The sequence below is a fragment of the Adiantum capillus-veneris genome, chromosome 22 (genome assembly GCF_014529385.1).
Source record: "Adiantum capillus-veneris isolate H3 chromosome 22, ASM1452938v2, whole genome shotgun sequence".
NCBI classification, from domain to species: Eukaryota; Viridiplantae; Streptophyta; class Polypodiopsida; order Polypodiales; family Pteridaceae; genus Adiantum; species Adiantum capillus-veneris.
In genome coordinates, this window is record NC_140952.1 from 6,884,176 (window position 1) to 6,906,426 (window position 22,251).

Consider the following 22,251-nt stretch of genomic DNA (forward strand, 5'->3'; position numbering starts at 1 on the left):
ACCTTTTCCATTTCAAACTAATGAATGATTTTTTGAATTTTCTCCAGCTGGTAACTCCTCCTACTCCTACTCCTACTCGCTCTACTTCAATTTTATTCAATTCCTTGTGAGATTCTGCGAGAATCTCTCTTTCCTTTCAAAGGAAGATTTATTTATTGCTCTTTCAAAACGAAACCTGAGTTTTAAACTCTTACCTATTAGACATCCCTGTAACCACTCCACCAAGTACTCGACCTGATGGCAACGCCTACCCATGTAAAAAGAGTATAACTCTCCGGCCTGCCTCGCTAGCTCGCCTGCCAGTGCTCGTACTCCTTGCTGTGTTGCCCGACCTGCATCATACTCTCTTGCTGTGTTGCCCAACCTACTCATACTCCCTGCTAGTAAACTTAGGGGACGGGCCGCAATAAACTCAGGTTCATCTGGCGATTTCAAATTTTACCAATGCTGGAGCATCGCCCTTGATTCTCCCTTTCATTTGCTTTAAATAAATTGAATCTCCTACTACTCTTACTTCTTTAGTTTATTCAATACCTCCCAAGATTCTACAAGATTCCCTTACATTCTTCTCAAGGATTAACTACTTTTTCAAAAGGGAGCAGTGGATTCGAACGTTTACCATTCAAAGATGAAACTTTAAGATGGTCCCCTAACCATTCCAACACGCATGACAAGTGCTTGTCCTGGCAGTTATGATATAAAAGAAAGTATATATATGACTCCGTCTAAGCATCCCTGCCTATCATCCTTTCTCTGCGTGCTTTGCCGGCCGCCCTATCTCTGCTCGTCTCCCCGTCACCGGCACCTACCTCCTTTGCGTGCCTCCTCCCCATCATCCTCAGCCTGCTCATCTACCCCTCCTGGTTTGACTGGCACATCACTGGACACAATTTCCCCTCGCATCTAATTGATTCTTTCAAATTTTCGATTTTATTTGATTGCCCGCCCGGGCCCCCCCCCCTACTACTACGCTTCGAGGCTTAAAAGTCAACCCGGCTTTCTAATACAATAGTTTTGAGTTCTTCATAGGAGGGGCGTGCCATTCTCAAGCTGCCCCTCCTTCCTTCTTCTCAAACAAGAAGAACCCCAGGCTCTGCAGAACGTCACATTATAGCAAGGCGCAGCCTGCATGGATTCATCACCCTGCCGTCCTCTCTTTACCTTCATTGCTCTGCAGGCCATGCTTCTCTGGTCCCTTGCACGATCGCAACAACCTGGTAATCTCTGCTGCGAGTACAGCCCAACAGAGCCACCATTCCTTCTGCTTGGTTCATTTTTTCATGCATTTTTGATGCCCCCACTTGTGTCTAGATCACCTACTACACTGCAGATTTCTTATACCTGCACAGCTTACAAAAATCGGACATTGGATTTGAGCTCGCGCTTGCCTTTTTTTCTATGGCATTGATTTTTGGTTGATGCTATATGCAGGCTTTCTGAGTATCGACTGTGGTTCGGATTCGGCATCCATTTACACCGATGGCAATGGGATAGAGTGGGTTTCTGATTCAAATCTGATGAATGAGGGGACACCGAGACAAGTAACGGGGGGGTCCGACCCTTTGTTGGCTAACATGCGCTTGTTTGATGGCAATCAAAGCAAATACTGCTACAGCTTGACCAACAGTCTTGTGGAAGCAGGAGCCTTCTTCCTCGTTCGAGTTGGAATTTGGGGCGGGGTAACCCCACCTTATACACCCAAAGACTCAGATGGAATCTTTCGATTCAAGATGATCGTTGATGCAACAGTGTGGCGGGATGTGAATGTCACCTATGGATCGACAGATTGGTGGACTTTTGATATGTATACACGTGCTCAACGCAACAGCATTGATTTTTGCTTGGCCCGCATCACCTCCGATGGGGATGCCCCTTTTCTCTCTACACTCGAGCTTCGGCCTCTGCCATCAACTCTTACCGCAACGATAGGCATGGATGCCACGTCCAACTCAATGGCCAACTGTCTCGGGCATTATGATTATGGGGTACCGGCGGACTCAGATGTCTCCTTTACCAGGTACGTCTAGTTTTGTGCTCTAATTAAGCTTGTACTTTATACGTCAGGAAGCAACAAAACAGGGAAAATTCTCCTAACTAGGTACAACTTGGATGCATTGGATCGCATATGGATCTCGATTAAGGCGTCGCTCATAGATGAGGTGAATACCACGACCTTGGAAATTGTGGACCGAAGGCTCGATGAGCTGCCCAGCAGGATTTTGCAAACCACATTCATGGGTCGTCCGAATATTGAGTTGTTGTCCTCGAACTTGGAACCCAACTCCATGCACTTGGTGGTATTCTACTTTGCAGAGATTGACCCAGCAATTACTACCTCCGGTGAGCGTACGTTCAACATATATGCAAATGGGGAACTAAAGAACACTGACGGAGAGATAGATGTGTTTGCAAGCGTTGGAGCAAATACCGCTTATGACTATTTCGCGCTTTTTTATCCAAACACAACAGGTCATATGACCTTCAATTTCACTCCCAGTGCCACATCTCTTTACCCGCCTTTCCTCGCGGCTGTCGAGCTCTTTGAATTTAAAAAAATGACAAATTTCACCTCTACTGCCATTACGGGTCAGTCAGTCATTCTTGATCTAATATCACCTTATTTTCTACTTTGTATTTGCTATTGTTGATAGTTTCCTGTTGTGTGGAATGGTCCATTTTCTCAATGATACAGACATGAATATGTGCGTTTGAAAATCATATACGAATTCAGAGTGACGTTAACGTTGTGAGCGGGATGGAAACACACAGAACGCCTCTATACTGACCGGACACACACTCTTGGAATGATATACACACACACTATGGGGCACCACTCGGCTTACACAACCCGCCTGGCTGAAACAGGAAACACACTGATGGAGTGAGAGGAGAGAGACTATCCACTTGCCCACTCCACACAGACACACACACACACACACCCAAAAAACTCAGCTCAAAAAAGAAGAATTTTTTATGTTTAGATACAATTGAGCTTGGGCCAACACCCATGGGGCAAATAGCTCACACAATATGGGTAAAAGATACCAGATACAATCACAAATTGGAGCAAAAGCTTCTCTCATAGGAGAAACTTACACAGCCAAAACAGCAAAAAAACAGTGAGGAATTTGGCAAAATGGACAATGCCATTGCGTTCGGAACGGCCCAAAACCCTAATCTACAATGTCAAAGTGCTCAAATCCGACCTCAGATGAGCAGTTTACGATCAAAACAGGCTCCAAAAACACAGTTGCGGCTGTTCCTCCTCTCTTCTCCACATTTTTTCTGCTCTTCTCTCTATTTTTTCAGTTCCCACACTTAGCTTTATTACTTGGGCACCCTTGGCCCTTTAGCTGACCTCAAACGGATCTCGAACAGGCAAAAAACTGACCTCGCAGTGCATAGTTGTCACCTTTTTGCATCCATCCGCACACTTGGCACTCAGCTTTTTTCAATAATGCATCCCGAAACCACGTGAAGTGGCCCCAAAAGATGGTCCTCATGATGACCTTTTTGCATAATTATCACAAGAAAACACCCACGTTGTGTCCATACTCATCCACGTGCAAGTATTGACCCCATTCGACCTCCTGATGCCACTAGATGCCATCTGACGCACCTGCTTATCTCATGTCGTCGGCCCGCGGGTAGCTTCCTCGAGAAGTTTTACGCACTACCAACTCTTCATTACTATAGAGAAAACACACTGGTACTGGTAATAGTGAAAATCGATGCACTATGTACACCCTGTCCTACATGTACACATGTGGGCCCCATGTAACCACCTGGCTCTGGAAAATGGGCAATCCTTTATTTGATGCACCATGCATGTGTATGTACATATGCGCAATCTCTTGCTACAAAAAACTCCTGACATAATTTGCCCATCCCCTAGCCTGCTAGAGCATTCATGCTCAGCAGCAGCAAAAAGAGATATTTATTCCAACTGGATCCCACATGCACAAAAACACTTTGCATTCCTTGCCTCAAAAACATAATCAAGCTTCCACCTGGTTCCCAAGGAAAACGTTTAGAGATGCCATATATCAACTTTGCATCAAGAAAACCATCAGTTACTTTGGCATAGACCTGCATGTGCAAATATATCTCCTTCTCCATAGTTGAGAGGTCTCCACTGATCATTTGTGTCATCAATTCTTGCTTCTTTGACACTTCAACCTTGTTTTGCATCAGCCCTTCAATCACTTCATAAGGACCTTCACTTTCATCTTCAACCTCATTCACAAATACAACTAAACCAGACTCCTGGATTTCTTTGTTGATCAATAGAAATGCAACATCAGCATCCTCATCACTGTTGGTAGTGCTATCACTGTCCTCATAAGTCACTGTGGAATAGTCTTCATCACTAGACTCATCCTCATCTTCATAAAGCTCTTCCAATCGTTTCCTTGTGTCCATATTGTATAGCTTCTTGGCAACTGTCTTTCCATAAAGGCTAATAGTACCACGTCGCCAATCTTGAACAGCTCCCACTGCACATAACCATGGTCTGCCCAGTATAATAGGATATGTTCCTAGCCCTACTGGCATCACATGAAAATCAACCACCGCCTTTGCATCATATGCTTCCACTTCTAAGCTCTTTACAACACCCAAACATTTTACTTTTTGATGGTTTGCCAATCTAATCCGAAAGCCTGACACCCTACTCACTGTAAGACCCATTTTCTCAACGCATGAGTGTGTTAAGACACATATTTGGGCTCCGCCATCAACATAACCTTGTCCCAGATTTTTTCTTTTGTGCCACATATCTACTATTGGGCAAATGTCTGGTAGCTCATACATCGCCAACACCTTCACTGAACCTCTCTCTGGCTCTTTCTCCATTGGGTTAACCATCCTCTTCCACTGTCGCTTTAGCTTAGGAACCATCTCTATAAGCTGCCCAAAAGTAACATCGGCTTTCCTGCTCGTCAGATCCTCCTTCAAGTCATAGCTTAATTGCCCATCCCCTAGTGGAAAATCTAAAACATGAAACTTGCAACGAGCCCTTCTTTTCCTCTTGGCCTTGACATCCTCACCTTCATGGCTCTTTCCCTTCTTCTTACTAGGACCTGGGGTACTTCTTCCTTCCTTATCCTCTGTGGTCCTCTTCCCAATAGGCATCACTAATGTATCCTCTAGCTTTGATGCCTTCTCCAAGGTGACTACACTTAGCACTTTTGTCTTTCCCTTTTCCTCTTGGGTTAATCCATTGGTTCCTTCATCTCCCTTAATTTCAATGCCATAATCATTGGACCTAGTTAGCACCTGTCTTGGCAATGGATACATGTCTCCCCCCATCCTTGGTGGCTTATCACATTGCGGGCTGATGTGGCCCAACTCTCCACAATTATAGCACGTGGGCGTCTGTCTCCAGAACCTACCATTGCTTTGTCCAACACCATTCCTATGTCTTTCTTCACCTCCTGGCTGATTTGCAAACCTCCCTCAACCTTGATTATTTCCCACTTGACCTAGCATGTTTAGGTTGAGATTCTTCATTAAATCTACCACTTGTCTCATGTCTTGCCTTAGCCCATCATCTTGCACTGTTGTAGTGACCACTGTTGGCATAACTTGAGGAGTAACAGAAACCACTGGTTCATGATGAACCCGTGGCATGCGACTTTGTAAAGAGTCCATAGGCTGAAACTCAGACCTCATGGGCAAAGACTCCACCCCTAACTGACTCATTTTTCTGAGCTTCCACTCTTTGTTCTTTGCTACCTCTAGTGCATCTTCATATGTTATAGGCTTCTTTAGCTCCACTCTCCAACATATATTCTCTCAAAGACCAGCCAAAAACCTGTCCTTCTTCATCATGTCAGGCGGGGGTACTTGTGGTGCTAAGGCCTTGCACATCCGCTCCCATGCCAATGAAAACTTTTGTATGTACGCATCTACCGGCTCACCTTCCTTTTGCACTAAAGCATGTACTTCTTGCCACAATTTGTCAGGAAATTCTATCTTCACAAACTCCACTTCCAATCCATGCCTTAGATTGTCCCAACTCAATCTTACAGGTGCATCAGCCACACGCAACTCCTCTTCAAATGCTTTGGACCAAACTCGTACATCACTCTTCAAACAAATTTAGAGAAGACGTAACATTTGCGTCGGGTCATGGATCTGGTTGCTAATGCAGGCAACCTCCATCTTTTCTAAAAATTCTTCCACATCTTCATCACTTCTTCCATGAAATTCGAGAAAGCCATGGCTACCCAAGTTACAATGCTTTGAGAACCCCTTCTAACACACGTGCAAGAACCCAAAACTTTTCACTAACTCAATCCCTAGAAACTTCAATGGAGCTTGTCTTTAGATAAGGAAAAACACATGTACATCAAATGAGTTTTCATAGTTAATCATGGGAATTACAACAGGCAAAGGGCATTCCAGGATCTCTCTCAATCTTCTTGGCCCGAACATAAAGACTATGCGCTGCTGGAAAAAAATCTTCCTGGACACATGAACATTTATCTGGATTCTCTGAGTTAAATGAAAAGGAGTGAATTGAGGGCCATTTTGATCATCCATTAAAGCCAACCATGAAGCTTCCAAGAAGGCATACTTGACTTATCCTCTGATTTTGCCAAACTTTCAGCAGCATAACATCATAAATGGTTTAAAAGACCAAAAGATCAGCCATCATAACTTGGAAAAATTTTGACAGAGTTTCCCCAAAAGTAGAGCAGTGAGAACCCAAAATATAGATTGTATATGTATGCATAAATTGCCAACAATAGAACCTGAGCATCAAGTAGGAATCACTAGTACATAGCCTATGATGAGGTCACAAAAAGGGTGCTCCAGCTACCTGTATCACCGAAAGGATCTCCACATTTGAGAATCCCCCGGCTCAATAAAACCTCACGCTATCGACCCTCACACGAAGGCTTATGCAAATCTCGTATAGTCAAGTCTCAGAAATGACTATCTTCCAGACCAAGTCTCAGAAATGGCTGGAACTGCCAAATAAAACCAAATATGGCTCCACAAAGGCATACAATGGCAGTTTCCACAAGTAACGTACAATCCAGCAGACAATGCGCTCAAACAGGCGCCAAATGATGCATACCCACAACAACTACAAGTGACACCACTGCTAGTATATCAGTGTAATCCATCTACCTGTACCTGTGTGAATCACCTGTACCTGTACCTGTCCCTGTAACCTGTAACCTGTAACCTGTAATCTGTAGTCTGCAATCCCGAATCTCGAAGCTTCAAACGCGAAGCAGAAGGTACTCGAAGAAGATCCTCTGTGGGGGCGCCAAAAGAATGTGAGCGGGATGGAAACACACAGAACGCCTCTATACTGACCCGACACACACTCTTGGGATGATATACACACACACTATGGGGCACCACTCGGCTTACACAACCCGCCTGGCCGAGACAGGAAACACACCGATGGAGTGAGAGGAGAGAGACTATACACTTGCCCACTCCACACAGAGACACACACACACCCAAAAAAATCAACTCAAAAGAGGAGAATTTTTTATGTTTAGATACAATTGAGCTTGGGCCAACACCAATGGGGCAAATAGCTCACACAATATGGGTAAAAGATACCAGATACAATCACAAATTGGAGCAGAAGCTTCGCTCATAGGAGAAACTTACACAGCCAAATCACCTAAAAAAACAGTGAGGAATTTGGCAAAATGGACAGTGTCATCACGTCCGGAACGGCCTAAAACCCAGTCTACAATGTCAAAGGCTCAAATCCGACCTCGGATGAGCAGTTTACGGCCAAAACAGGCTCCAAAAACCCCAATACAGCTGTTCCTCCACTCTTCTCCACGTTTTTTCTGCTCTTCTCGTTGTTTCTTCAGTTCCCACACTTAGCTTTATTACTTGGGCACCCTTGACCCTTTAGTTGACCTCAAACGGACCCCGAACAGGCAAAAAACTGACCTCGCAATGCATAGTTGTCACCTTTTTGCATCCATCCCCACACCTGGCACTCAGCTTTTTTCAATAATGCATCCCACAACCACGTGAAGTGGCCCTTAAATATGGTCTTCATGATGACCTTTCTGCATAATTATCACAAGAAAATATCCACATTGTGTCCGTACTCATCCACATGCAAGTATTGACCCCATTCGACCTCCTGATGCCACTAGATGCCATCTGACGCACCTGCTTACCTCATGTCGTCGGCCCGTGGGTAGCTTCCTCGAGAAGTTTTACGCACTACCAACTCCTCATTATTATAGAGAAAACACACTGGTACTGGTAATAGTAAAAATCGATGCACTATGTACACCCTGTCCTACCTGTACACATGTGGCCCTACATAACCACCTGGCTCTAGAAAATGGGCAATCCTTTATTTGATGCACCATGCATGTGTATGTACATATGCGTAATCTCTTGCTCCAAAAAACTCCTGACAACGTGTTTTGTTATTATTTTTAGATGGTATGTCAAAGTAAGGATTTTATAATTTATTGCAATTTGTTTTCTCAGCAGTGAGTGCAATTGAGGACATAAAGGCCAATCTCAACCTAACTAGCTCCACTGGCGATCCATGCCTTCCTATTGGCTACGGATACCCTTGGTTGAATTGTTCGGGAGACTCTGGAATCACGGCATTGTAAGGGTAACCTGAGACCCTTTTTGGTTTGAAGTTGGCAATGGTGAGGCTGTAACTTACTTTTACACCATGTATATCTTCTGGTTTGTTTCTTCAAGAATGTTATCAAAGTATGGTACAGGTGGTGAAATTCCTACAGCTATCAAGTCACTTCCTACACTCACTGAAATGTGAGTATTCTAACACATACTTCTTTCTTCTTGTTTTTGAAGAGTAATTAAGAGGGCTTGGAATGTGAATTATTATACTACTAAATAAGAGCAACCCAAATAATTTTAATAGTTCTTCACGATAAAAACATTAATAGTCTCTATTGTATATCTCTATCTTACAGATATCTTGATGGGAATAATTTACAAGGAGAAATTCCTGATCTTAGTTCTCTACTTATCCTTGAAACTCTGTAAGTTTTCTGCTTTCTAGTGGAGAATTGGGTACTTGAAATAGAGTTTAGGATTGCTCTGGACTCTTGGAAAGTTGCGTTGAATGTTAGTTTGTAGTCTTTTTTGACGGTTTGTGACTCTTACTATCTTCTTTTCCAAGCTTGCAGGGATCTCAGCAACAACAGACTCACTGGTGTTATTCCCGATTCCTTAGCATCACTGAAGAATTTAAAAGTTTTGTAAGTTTCAAAACTAAGCAAGTTTTTGACTCTCTTATTTTTGAACCTTAAGGATTTTCAATGCTTTAAAAAGTAGGCATCTCTCTCTCTCTCTCTCTCTCTCTCTCTCTCTCTCTCTCTCTCTCTCTCTCTCTCTCTGTGTGTGTGTGTGTGTGTGTGTGTGTGTGTGTAAAACCCTAGACCCGCACTGTATGTCCCTCCCATGCTCAAGGATGGGCATGTGGATGGGAATTAAGCCCTCAAGTTCACCCACTATCACAGAATCAAAGCCAACCATTGTTGGGGTACAAGTGCATGTGCCTTGCCCAACCGTCCAGGTTATGGGCGCCCGTCCACTGACACCTTATTCTTGTGTACATTTACAAAGAATAAGGGGGACCTTATAGTAGAGTTTTGTTCCACCCACACGCTGTGTACTCTCTCCTTCCCACATGCACCGTGCACGCACACATTCGTGCACACGCATTTTTCAACAGCTATCAGAGCGCATGGTGATCGCAGAGAGCACAACGGCTTTGACAGCTTCGAAGCGATAGCTCGCTCTCTCTTGGCGTTGGAGAGATCAAAAAATCTCGAAAGCTTTGTGAGAATGTAATGGGAGCTTATGAGCTCGGCTGAGAGTGATGTATGCTCTTGTGAAAGCTTAGAAGACATTGTGAAAGTGTTGACCGCTGGGTCAACAACACAACATAACTCAAGTTTCATACCAAAGTCTTATCTTTTGCGAGTTATGAAATGCTGCGGATTATGGCTATAAACGTCATTTGTAATGAGTAGTTATTCTAGTTTCAGAAGCCATTTGACCCTTTCAACCCCATTTTTGGTTAAACCTAAGGTAGCCTTAGTATATAAGGTACCTAGGTCATTTTGTAAAGAAGACTTTTATCATAATCAAGTTTTAGCGCTGTCGTCTACTGTGTGTGAGAGAGAAAGAGAGTGAGCGTGAGCTTCATCCTCTCGCTATGCCCGGCTCGCTCAACACATTGGAGATCCGACTGCACCATTGCGGTAGGCTCGAGGAGAGCTACGCGACAACGCCAAGCATTCCCCGCAAGACGAAGCGCACACGCCGACGCATCTACGAGCTAATTGTGGTCGTAAGTGTATCAAACGATGTCTGTTCTCTGCGTGCTAGTAGTCTATAGAATCGTGGCGACATAAGCTACGCATAGGTATTCATAAATTTCAGTTTCGGGCACTTTCGAAATTCGGCTCTGTCATCCTACGCGTTTTCCGCAGATGGGTTTTGAGTGGGGATTTTGAGTGTAGAAGCTTAGGGACAGGTGTATCCTAGTGAGGGGATGGTGTTCCTTAAGTTTCGTATGAATCTGGCATGATTAGGTGATTTACCTTTCGTATGTGTGTATGTGGCTAGGTGGTGTAGTTGAGAGCAGTGAGGTTCTTGATTGTGGTTTAGTTGGCCTTCCAGAGTGTTGTATGTGTAGGATGGTCTCAACCTGACAAGCTTAAGAGATTTACTCCGTGTGCCTATCGTGTCATCTGTGTCCTCGATTGACATTATGTTGATCTAGGTAGTGTTTGCATGCACTTCATGGGTGTGTGAGTCTCTCCCGTCCAACATTGGCGCCGCTGCCGGGGACACAAGGACTTAAGTAGGTTTCCTACTAACACTCGTGTAATGGTTGCTTGATTTAGTTTGGGCTAAAAAAAGCATTTTTCTTAAGTGGATCCGGAAGAGGATATTCCATGATCAAGTGGATAGCCAGGAAGCGTGTGTCTTGCCGAGGGTCTGCGACTAGATAGGTTTAGTTAGGATCTGTGGATTAGAGTAGTTATTGGTGGTCGAGTGATTTGTGAGGTGATAAAAGCGTTTACTAGTCCGTGTGTGGCAGTGAAGCGTTTTTCTACTCATAGATGCAAAACCCCATATGATTTGTAGGAGTAGCTTTAGGTAAGTGATCCGATTCTGATCTAGAGCTATTCAACACTGAATTATTTGCTAAAGTGCTTGATTGCATTTGAAATCACGGAAAAGTGTTCTTTTGAGGGTAAAAATGCATTAAACAAGCTTTTGTGGATATTTTTGTATGACTGACTAATGTTGTGCATATAAAAGAGCATTTGCAAGGGTTCTGTGAAGAAAACCTGCAATTCCGTAAACACAGACATCCTACGCATAGGATGTCTCAAGGGGGTTCTGGAGACCATATTTGAAAATTATGAGGTTGCTAGTGTGTTTAGAAGGTAGATTTTACCCTATTTTCACCTGGAAAGTGGAAATTTGACCAAATTTTGACAGATCAAAGCCAAAAGACGAGAATTGCCAGACATCCTACCCAAATTGTGCCCAAGGCATAATTTTTGAGACCAAACCATAGGATGACTTCATGTGCATGTTATACATGATGTTTTGAGTGCATGTGAGAGTTTTCATCTCATTTGGGTCAGTGAAAGGGAAGATTGAGCGGACTTTAGCATTTTGACTGAAAAAGGCAAGAACAGCTAGTTTTGGGGTCTTTTGAGATCCAAACTCAAATCTAAGCATACCACTGGGTTACTGACATCAAGGGGAAGCTGTGGGACAAGTTTGGGGTCAAACATACCAAAAAGACATACTACGCGTAGGATGTCATATGTATGATCTTGCACTCCACACTTAATTTTGAGCATACCACTGTGATCAGCACCTTAAGGAGAGTCTGTGGTTCAAATTTGGGGCAATTCTGAGCATATAGACATACTACGCGTAGGATGTCTAAGGCATAATTCTGAAACCAAAGTTCTACTGTGACCATACTATGCTGTTGTATAGCCTTAGGCAAGCCTCCTAGTCAAATTTAGTCCAATTTGGAGTTGATTTGACTTGGGAATTCATCAGAACAGACATCAGGCTTCTGGAGCAGATTCTGGATCATTTGACCAACCCATAGGTGTCAGAATCAAAAAGTAAAAAGAGCTGTGAGCTTAGCACATCAAGGGGAAGCTGCAGTGCAAGTTTGAGCTGAAACAGAGCAAAAAGACATCCTACACGTAGGATGTCTCCAGCTTGATTTAGGACTCCAAACCAACTTATGAGCACACCAAGAAGAAGCTGGGGTGAAAATTTCAAGTCATTCTGAGCAAAAAGACATCCTACGCGTAGGATGTCTCAAGGCCATTTTTAGGTCCAAATTAAAATCTGAGCATACCATTGTGTTGCTGGACTTAAGGGGAGTCTCTGGACCAAATTTTGTTAAATTCTGAGCATAAAGACATACTACGCGTAGGATGTCTCTAGGCCAGTTTTAGGGTCCAATTGTACTTTTAACCACACAGAAGTGTTCACAGTGTCATAGAGATCCCAAATCTTCTTCCATTCTAAAACTGCATTTCACTGTTTTGGCCATAACTTTCACAAACAGTATCGGATCGGAAAAGTTTTTATATCAAAACGTAGCTTGAGAGCGGCTCTACAGATCTTAGAGCAAAACTTGAACTAAATGCATGCCAATGGCATCGTTTAAGGCCTCAAAATTCATCCGGAAGTCAGGGGTGTCTAAAAGCGACAATTTGCAAGAATTGTGACGAAACGGTTACGGTTTTGGACATAGTTTTGACTTTTTCCTAACCAAAGCACTTGAACACAGTGGACTAAGTCTACTTGAACCAAGAAAAAGCTCTTAAGCCTAGAAATCATGTCTACCCTAGATTCAAACGCAGCTTACACAAGCTTGGAGATCCCTACGATAGAGGAATATCCTCCCACAATGGATCTTCCAAACTTGCAATTGATAAAGACCCATCTTGTTGAGAGAGTTTGGATGATTGGTCATGAGAGTGAAGGACTATATAGATACATTGACGACAATGAGGTCAATCTTTATATGTGCTCAGATCCATACCTAGAAGAGATAACGGATTACAAGCTCTTATATGTCTACACATACGGAGTTGACTATCAATGGAGATTTATAGTTGTCGACAAGTATGGATGCGAATACAGAGTTATAGAAAGCACAAATCCACAGACTGTTCTAGAAAGAGGTGGATATTTGGTCAATGAAGGACCACAAATGCCTCCACCAAACACGAGAATTCCTATAGGAATTCCAAGAAGAGAGCCACCAGGATTCCCTTCAAGAGCGATAACGAGAGAAGGATTGGGAGAGTCTCTGGTTAGACTTGTAGACAATCGACGAGTTAAACCATCCCAAGTCCAAAAATAGGTAAACAGAAAATACTCCGAAGATAAAGATCCGAGAGATCACGTAGTGGCTTTTAGAAGAGTGATTAGAGCAGAGGAAGTTTTAGATTTTGCGACACAGTTTGCGGGATTTGGATTGACTCTAGAAGATGATGCAGCTACATGGTTCGACTCGATGGAAAAATGGCATTTTGAGACCCTAGATGAGCTGTTTGAGGAGTTTATTGAAGAATTCTTGCCAAAAGGCATTGCTCACAACACGGTCTCGCAAATCCATAGATTCAAACAGAAAGAGAATGAATCAGTACGCAAAGCATCATTACGATTCAAGAGATATGTTAAGCTTTGTCCGAGAGCTGAATTACCTACACAAGCACGACTAATGTTGATCTTTATCCAGGGAATGAGAGATGAGAGCCTTCAGAAGGATCTGCATATGATAAGGAGGATGACGCTAAACGAGTTGATCAAAGAAGCTCTTTATCTAGTGGATAATTGTGAGGCATACAAAGAAAAGGACTTAAAGAGTCAAGGAGATGACACATCCTCTCAGCACAGTGTTTCACAGATAAGTTAGTCCATTGCCAAGCCAACGGCACCTATTGATCAAGAAAAGCTTATCGACGACTTGGTCAAGAGGTTGATTCCTCTTGTAAGGTCTGATTCGGGAGAGCCGAAGTGGTGTGAAATTGAGAGAAAATGGACGAACCATACGGGGGAAGAGTGCTATTATAGCATGGTGAATGCTAGGGAGAGGTATGTACAACCTGTTCCAAAAGCACCTATTCCACCTAGATACATTACGGGGAATGCTCCAGGACCAGTAGGAGTTTTAAGGCCACAGCTTGTCTTAGGACAACAACCTCTGCTGCCAGGTGCTAGAATGCCGGTAGACATGAGATACATGCCAATGATGGAAGCAACAAATAAACCAACGCCAGTACCAGCTACAATGTGGTATAGCAACCAAAGTAAGTACTACCCTTTGGAGCAACAATATGTGAGAGAAACACATGGAGTGGTGAGGCCGGTACAACCTCCACCTCCTGGGTTTCAGTTGAAAGAAAGAAGGTATGAAATGGACGAAAGCACATTGCGATTCATTGCAAATAACGGCTTATCTAGGTCAAAGCTTGCTTATAGCCAAGAGGAAATGCTAAAAGAATCTCCTCAACCAGAGATAGATTGTCACAAAAGTAGTGACAACCACTTGGTCAAACAATGTCCTCATACGGAGATCATTGAAGTAAATGCCTATTGTCTTGAGTGTGGCATCACTCACTTGATCCCCGATTGCCCGAAAAAACCAAACCAAATTAGGAAAATCACGACAAATGTATCAGGGATTGTTCAGCTCCCTAGTAGCTCAGAAAATGAAAATGTCGTACCAATTCAAGTGGTTACGAGAGCACAAGCTCAAAAGAAAGCTGATGAGAATCCAGAGACAAAGAACACGGAAAGTGACACGAGTCCAAAGACAGATGAGGGACCAAAGACAAACGCACCTAGTCAGAAAACCAAGAGCAAACGAAATAGTTGAAAATCTAGAAAGACTAGGATGAAAGCTCGCAGGGAACGAGAGCAAAAATCCCTAGCTGAGAAGCTTACCGAAGCTGAGGAGAAGATAAAACAACATGAGGAAAAGGAGGAAACTTCTCTTACACAGATGGTTAAACCTCTAGAAGAACCATCCACGGATGAGAAACCGAGAAGTGCTAGTTCAGGAGGATCTGTGTTGGCAGAAAAGGTTAATGAGACATTAGATGCCCTCTTGAAAGCCTATGATGCGAGGCTCAAAAAAAACCAAACCCAAGAACAGAGGTGGATGACATATCCCTATGCGGAATTAGAAAAGCAAAGATTGGAAATGTGCAGGAAAATGATTCAAACAGCCCAATCTTTACTAGAACCACCGGTTGCAAAACCTGAGGATGTGATCCGCGTCATGCCAACACAAGTAATCCCACCAAACCAGGAACTAAAAGAGCCAGAATCTAGTCATGAGCACAGACCAAACCTCAAAGAACCAGCATTAGAACCAAGGATAGTACTGAATACCACGGCTAACTCTTCCGAGGGATTTCACCAAGCTATACCTGAGGATTGTAAAGAGATAGATGGTCTTGATGAATTGTGGAAACAAATCAGAGAGGCCAATGAAGCCGATGACCTAAGAAGACGAGTAGACAAGACTAGTGATGAACGAGGAGTGTTTCTACCACCAATAGAGCAATTTGAGACTGGATCTCAAATGAATCTAGATGTGCAATCGTGTTGGGGGGACAAAGGATCTTTACAATCTATGGATAGTCAACCCCATTCGCTAAGAACACTACCGTCCTACATGGGAGAGTACGAGACCAAGTCAGATGTGGCTGCAGTCCCATCACAGAGACTGTCTCCCAACAAGGCCATCGATTCAAAGGGGCTAGTAGATATTCTATCTACCCCAGTCACCTGTACAATAATGTTAGCCGAGTTTCTCAGAATAAGACCAAACATGTGGGCTAATGTGGGTAAATGTCTAGAGAAATTTGGTGTAAAAATCCCAATGACTCGAATGGAGGAAGGCATCAAAGAGCTTGAAATGCCTCAACTAAATACTAGGCCAGTGCCATTAAACAAGGTAGGCGAGTATTACGAGGGAGAAGATGGAAACACCACCCTTCCTATGGAATTCAATGTTGAAAAAACCATGGCAATCCTTGACAGTGGAGCTGGTGTGGCCATTGCAACCAAAGAGGTTTGGAAAAAATGGGGAAAACCTGCCTTGATATCCACACGAATGACCCTGCAGCTTGCAGACGGACACAAGGAAAATCCCCTAGGACTGCTAGAAAAAGTACTTGTTACTTCTTATGGCATTGAATATGAACACACTTTTGCTGTTGTTGACTTTGGCAAGAAGAACAACTATGAAATCATTCTGGGAAGACCATTCATGCGACAATTGAAAATGGTCCAAGATTGGGGTTATGACCATATATACCTAAGACATATGGAAACCATAACAAAGGTAAACTTGAGGGACCATAGTTATAGGGATGTGATAAGAACACTGTTGAGGAGTTTGATTCCGCCACAGTAGCAGGATCAGAACTGCCAGCTTGGTTAGGTAAGCCTAAAGAACTGTGGATGTGTGGAGCTTCACAATGTGGTAGCTTGAAACGTGAGGAATGTATCCTAGAATGGGTTATAGAGGATATGGACTATATCCCAGAACCATTTCCTGAAGAAGAGTTAGAGCCTTTTGGATGGGAACACATCTTGGCTACTCTGGACGTGTGCGCCGTGGAGGATGCTCCCACAACAAAGTTTTGTGATGAAAATAGCTATGATGTCGTTCCTTATTTTGCAGTGAGTGTAATCCAGGAAAACGAAGAGAACCAGACATCAACAAGCTCTCGAAATAAGGATCAAACAAAGAAATGTGGAGAATCAAAAGATGAAGAAGACGACGAGTTCTATGACTCTGTAGAACACTTCGAGCTTCAAGAAGATCAACGACCCGGGAATCAATGTCATCGTTACATGAATCAAGTGCATCAAAAGTGGATTCCAAAGTCCTCGGTGAAGACACAGCCACCACAAGCATCCTCATACATGGCTCCTAATAAGGATGCAAAGACTCAGCCAGGAGGAATACGACCAGAGCAACGAGCTAACAATGCTCTAATCAATGGGCTAGAAAAGTTCTCCAAGAAACTACCACCCACGAGCAAACAGACAGTAACTTTCCACTACCAGCCAAAAAATCAAGGAAAAGTACAAGAAGTCAACCTTGCTGAGGATAGTAGCGATAGTGATGAATCTTACGACATCCCCTATCATCAACTTAGACCATCACTATCACCAACCCCTTCAGCAACAACCATGACAGGTCAAAAGAACAAGACAACAAGTCAAAGCCAAAAAGCTCGACAAATCTGGATACTAAAAAGCCAGATTGGCCAAAAACAAATATGGATCAAGAAGTCAAAGATCTCTAATGACAAATCACAAGATCCAACACCAAAACAAAAACAAGGAAAGCATGCACGAATGGGTAAGAATATCACAAAATCGCAAGCTTTCACAACTCAGGTTTGGGCTCCAAAGAAGTTGATTCAAGCACAAAAAAGTCAGGAATTCATTTGGATTCCCAAACAACCACAGTATCAACTTTCAAAGCCTGAATCCCGTCACCAACCAAGCGTACAAGGGCTAAAGCAAAGACCACTGTCGACTCACACAACAAAAAGGTGGATCCCAAAGAAGTCTCTTCAAACACAAACAAAGCATGGGCAAGTATGGGTTCCCAAACGAGAGCCAGCAACAAAACTGCCAATAATCGCAAAGAAATGGGTCCCAAAGAAGAACAACAAAACTGCTGTCAGTGCATCGCCGCTTGAATTCTTACAATTCTTCCTACGATTACAGTACAATTAGAAGAGAGCAAGTCGCTTCAATCAAGCAACGATATAGAAGCTTCAAAGACCATTACATTGCTTAGAATAGGAAGCCTCGCCAACAAATGCCAATAAGCAAATTGCTTATACCCACATCTTGCACAACATAAATCTTTTCCATGCATTAACTGTGTATGCATAATAGGGCTACATTACAAGGCCTGCATAGGCACAACTTTTTGCCCAAGCACAACACATACCCTTTGCGATACCCTGTCGTATAGGATGACTCCAAATAGGAAGGGGGGAGGCATTCTGAACGCGGACCTAACATTATGACTATTAGAGGGCAATGATTTGTGAGATGCATTGAATTTTTGCGTTTTATTGTGATAATTTTTTGACGAAATTTAGAGTATATGTCCTCATAGTAGTGTTACAGAGGAGTATGGGGACAAAATCCATATATGAGCCCCTAGGGACATGTGTATAGTGTACATAGCATTTAGATTTCTATTTGAATGATTTTTCTTTTGTTGAGTTGTTTTAAGATTTTCTTTGTTTATTATTAAGATTAAAAATAAATAAATAAAAATAATCCATAATCCACATGAAGAAAAGATTGATGAGAGGCCTGAGCACTACAAAGAGAAGAAGGTACAGGGAAACGATGAAACTTCACGAAGTATGTCTCAGCAGCCACTACAACAGCCGAAGAACTTGTCACAAAGCAGTGTCAACATGCAACCGACAAGTCATACAAGTCAGAGTCGAGTAGCTACGCCACAAAATGAGTGAGGTGTTAGTCCCAAAGCTTCAAGTAATATTCTCTGTGGTCTAAGCATCTTAGCTATTCTAGGTACTGCTCAAGATGGAAGAGTTGAGCATATTTAAGTTGTGTCGCTCATGCTGGTCTAGGTGAGCAAAAGAGTCGAAGTCTAAGTAATTAAGTCTGGTGAAGTGAAGGAGAAGGTCCAAAAGACACTCACATACTGAGCACACTCAGATACGAGTGGAGAAACTTCTACATCAAAAACCCTTCTTGGAATGGTGGAAGCTATTGAGACATCTTTTGATGTCACATGTGCTACATTTATTCCTCGAACGCCCATCATCTCCTTCTTTCACATTGCATGCTTTTGTTGACAAATTTCTCATATGCATATAGAGTGTCCCATAATTGGCGCTTGCATCAGGCACTCTTTCTGTGTTTCACCCAAGCACTCACCTTTCATGAACATGTACTTCACGTTCAACTGCTCAACTCCAATAAGAGCGTATACCAAAGGCATTTTTTTCCCACCGGGTTTTTCCCTTTGGTCATCTAGGTTTTGGACCCTAATCTAAAGACACCTATCACCATCCTCTTGTACATATTCCTTCTACATCAACAATAAGGAAATGCTACTCAAATCAATTGACAAATGAATTGGAGCACCAATTTCAGATCATAGCATACTTCTCCTCAATGGCGAGTCGAAGAATGGCCTACAATGACAAAGCTGCAGACAAAACTAACAACATGATTGCACAGGAACAAAGAAGTCCCCAATGAAGAAGAGCAGACATAAAAGAAATCGGAGGATCTCAAAAGATGAATGGTTACGATGATAGACGTCCGCTCTAATGGATCATAGTTCTTGTTGTGGTTCGACAAAGATACAAGCAGTGCAACAGATGAAGCCAAAACAATAGCAAAGTGTTGACCGTTGGGTCAATATCACAACATAAATCATACAAAGTTGTCATTGCCTCACAAGATCAGAAAGCCAATCACTCAATTCTACAGATTGTAGAAGTTGTTTCTGAGAATCACAAATACTCCGAATTCACAGATTTGCTGGAGCAAGTGATGGATGGAGCTTTCTCTATCCATGATGATAAGAGTCAAGTTAAACGACATTGGGTTCTTTTGAATTTAGATCAGGCAGTAGACCTATAATGACAGAAACAGATGCTGCAGCTCGGAGCATGGATGTGAAAGACATAAAGTTCGTTTTTTCATCAATTATGATTTCCTGAATCATGTGAAGACTATGTACATCGGATTGGACAAACAAGACAAGCTATTGCAAAGGCTATAGTCTATACTTTCTTTCCAACAACAAAACGACAGCAAAGACCACATCGCCATCGACAATCAGGTCATGTCGGGGACGACATGAACGCGGAAGGGGGGAATGTTGACCGCTGGGTCAACAACACAACATAACTCAAGTTTCATACCAAAGTCTTATCTTTTGCAAGTTATGAAATGCTGCGGATTATGGCTATAAACGTCATTTGTAATGAGTAGTTATTCTAGTTTCAGAAGCCATTTGACCCTTTCAACCCCATTTTTGGTTAAACCTAAGGTAGCCTTAGTATATAAGGTACCTAGGTCATTTTGTAAAGAAGACTTTTATCATAATCAAGTTTTAGCGCTGCCGTCTACTGTGTGTGAGAGAGAAAGAGAGTGAGCGTGAGCTTCATCCTCTCGCTACGCACGGCTCACTCAACACATTGGAGATCCGACTGCACCATTGCGGTAGGCTCGAGGAGAGCTACGCAACAACGCCAAGCATTCCCCGCGAGACGAAGCGCACACGCCGACGCATCTACGAGCTAATTGTGGTCGTAAGTGTATCAAACGATGTCTATTCTCTGCGTGCTAGTAGTCTATAGAATTGTGGCGACATAAGCTACGCATAGGTATTCATAAATTTCAGTTTCGGGAACTTTCAAAATTTGGCTCTGTCATCCTACGCGTTTTCCGCAGATGGGTTTTGAGTGAGGATTTTGAGTGTAGAAGCTTAGGGACAGGTGTATCCTAGTGAGGGGATGGTGTTCATTAAGTTTCGTACGAATCTGGCATGATTAGGTGAGTTACCTTTCGTATGTGTGTATGTGGCTAGGTGGTGTAGTTGAGAGCAGTGAGGTTCTTGATTGTGGTTAAGTTGGCCTTCCAGAGTGTTGTATGTGTAGGATGGTCTCAGCCTGACAAGCTTAAGAGATTTCCTCCGTGTGCCTATCGTGTCATCTGTGTCCTCGATTGACATTATGTTGATCTAGGTAGTGTTTGCATGCACTTCATGGGTGTGTGAGTCTCTCCCGTCCAACAGAAAGATTGTGTGTAAGTAAAGGTACTGCTCTAAAAACTGTGTGCGGAGCAGCACTGTTTTTTAGATTCGTTTTTCTCCTTGTAAAAAACGGATCTGAATATTCTATCATTGATGCTCATCCATTTCAACATGGTCTATAACTTTGCAGAAGAAACTTTTTGCAAATTATTCACGGTTTTGCTGATATTCAGCTCAGACTGACTGTAGTCTGTATACAAAAATTGTAAGTATTTTGTTTTCGCATAGTGTGCGAGTTTGATGCACTTTTGGAAGCACGACAGGTGCTCAAAGTTAGGTGCACAAATTTTGAGCTAAAGATGCAGTTTTAGCTTGTAAAGAGCTTGTGGTTTGAGGATTTTCGGTAGGTTTGGGAAACAAAGTACAGAGGCATTTACACACCATTGAAGCGGTCTCTTGAGACACACGAGTGGAGCTTCTTTCACAGGTTTTCACATGGTACTTTGACAGTGATTTTGTGCTTGGATTCATAGTCTTTTGAGAATGGACTTGCATATGGCTATGGAGCATGGTTAATTTCCATTATACATGCATTTTTGCGAGCACTTTTGAGTGCCGGTGAGCTCTCTTGAGAGCATTGTCTTTGCATTGATGAGGTTTTCAATTGCAACTCTTCTAGCACTTGTTTATGCACAGTCACTCTGTGGATGTACGTTGAGTGTGGATTGTCATTGTATGTAAGATTGTGGAGCCATTTTGACATTTCTACTCATTGGCATTGAAATAGTGTTATGGTTTATGGTTTAGAACTTTCTTTTGGAGACTTTAGTGGTCGAGTTGGACTCCCACTTTGACAGGTTTTGTCAGTTTGGTTTTCTTGTACCTACTCTCGTAAGAGTGAGAATTGCATATGCTAGTGTGGCTACAGACTTTGCCAGCAGTCACAGGTTTCACAAGTTTTTTGCAGACTTTTGCATGCAATTTCTCTTGTGGGATGCATTTTGAGCTAGCTTTCTCTCTACTTGTGTATATGGTTATGCGCTTTACACTCGGTTGAGTAGTTTGTCCCAGATTATATGCTTGTAGTTTGCAGATTGTGGAGTTCTTTTATGCATATGTGAGCATCAGTTTTGATGCGTTTGATTATGTTTTCCATGATTGACTCCATCTCTTTATGCAGCAATGCAATTTTTGCCTCATTGCGACTTACATAAAGACTAGCTAGAATATCCCAAGTCTATTTTACAAATTTTGCTTTTACATCCCAACGAGCTTGCTCAATTGTAGGCAAAATAGCTTTGGTAGTAGCAACCCTGTCACCAAAACTTGCAACATCCTAAACATCGCCTACATCCTCAGAACCACGACATACATCAATGCTGCACAATGTTACAAATTCCCTTTGACACAAGGACATGTTG

At 42.7% G+C, this 22,251-nt stretch overlaps 1 protein-coding gene across 1 annotated transcript in view; it reads left to right on the plus strand.

Moving 5' to 3' along the window:
• Nucleotides 1–1,027: 1,027 nt before the first annotated feature.
• The window catches only part of LOC147428877 (putative LRR receptor-like serine/threonine-protein kinase At1g67720), a 69,325-nt gene continuing 48,101 nt past the window's right edge, over nucleotides 1,028–22,251 (plus strand). Inside the window, exons 1-7 of the mRNA XM_086494927.1 lie at nucleotides 1,028–1,217; nucleotides 1,432–2,017; nucleotides 2,099–2,586; nucleotides 8,494–8,617; nucleotides 8,716–8,787; nucleotides 8,952–9,020; nucleotides 9,168–9,239. Coding sequence (XP_086351053.1) covers nucleotides 1,130–1,217; nucleotides 1,432–2,017; nucleotides 2,099–2,586; nucleotides 8,494–8,617; nucleotides 8,716–8,787; nucleotides 8,952–9,020; nucleotides 9,168–9,239 — 1,499 coding nt within the window. The 5' untranslated portion in view covers nucleotides 1,028–1,129. The remainder of the gene's footprint in view (nucleotides 1,218–1,431; nucleotides 2,018–2,098; nucleotides 2,587–8,493; nucleotides 8,618–8,715; nucleotides 8,788–8,951; nucleotides 9,021–9,167; nucleotides 9,240–22,251) is intronic.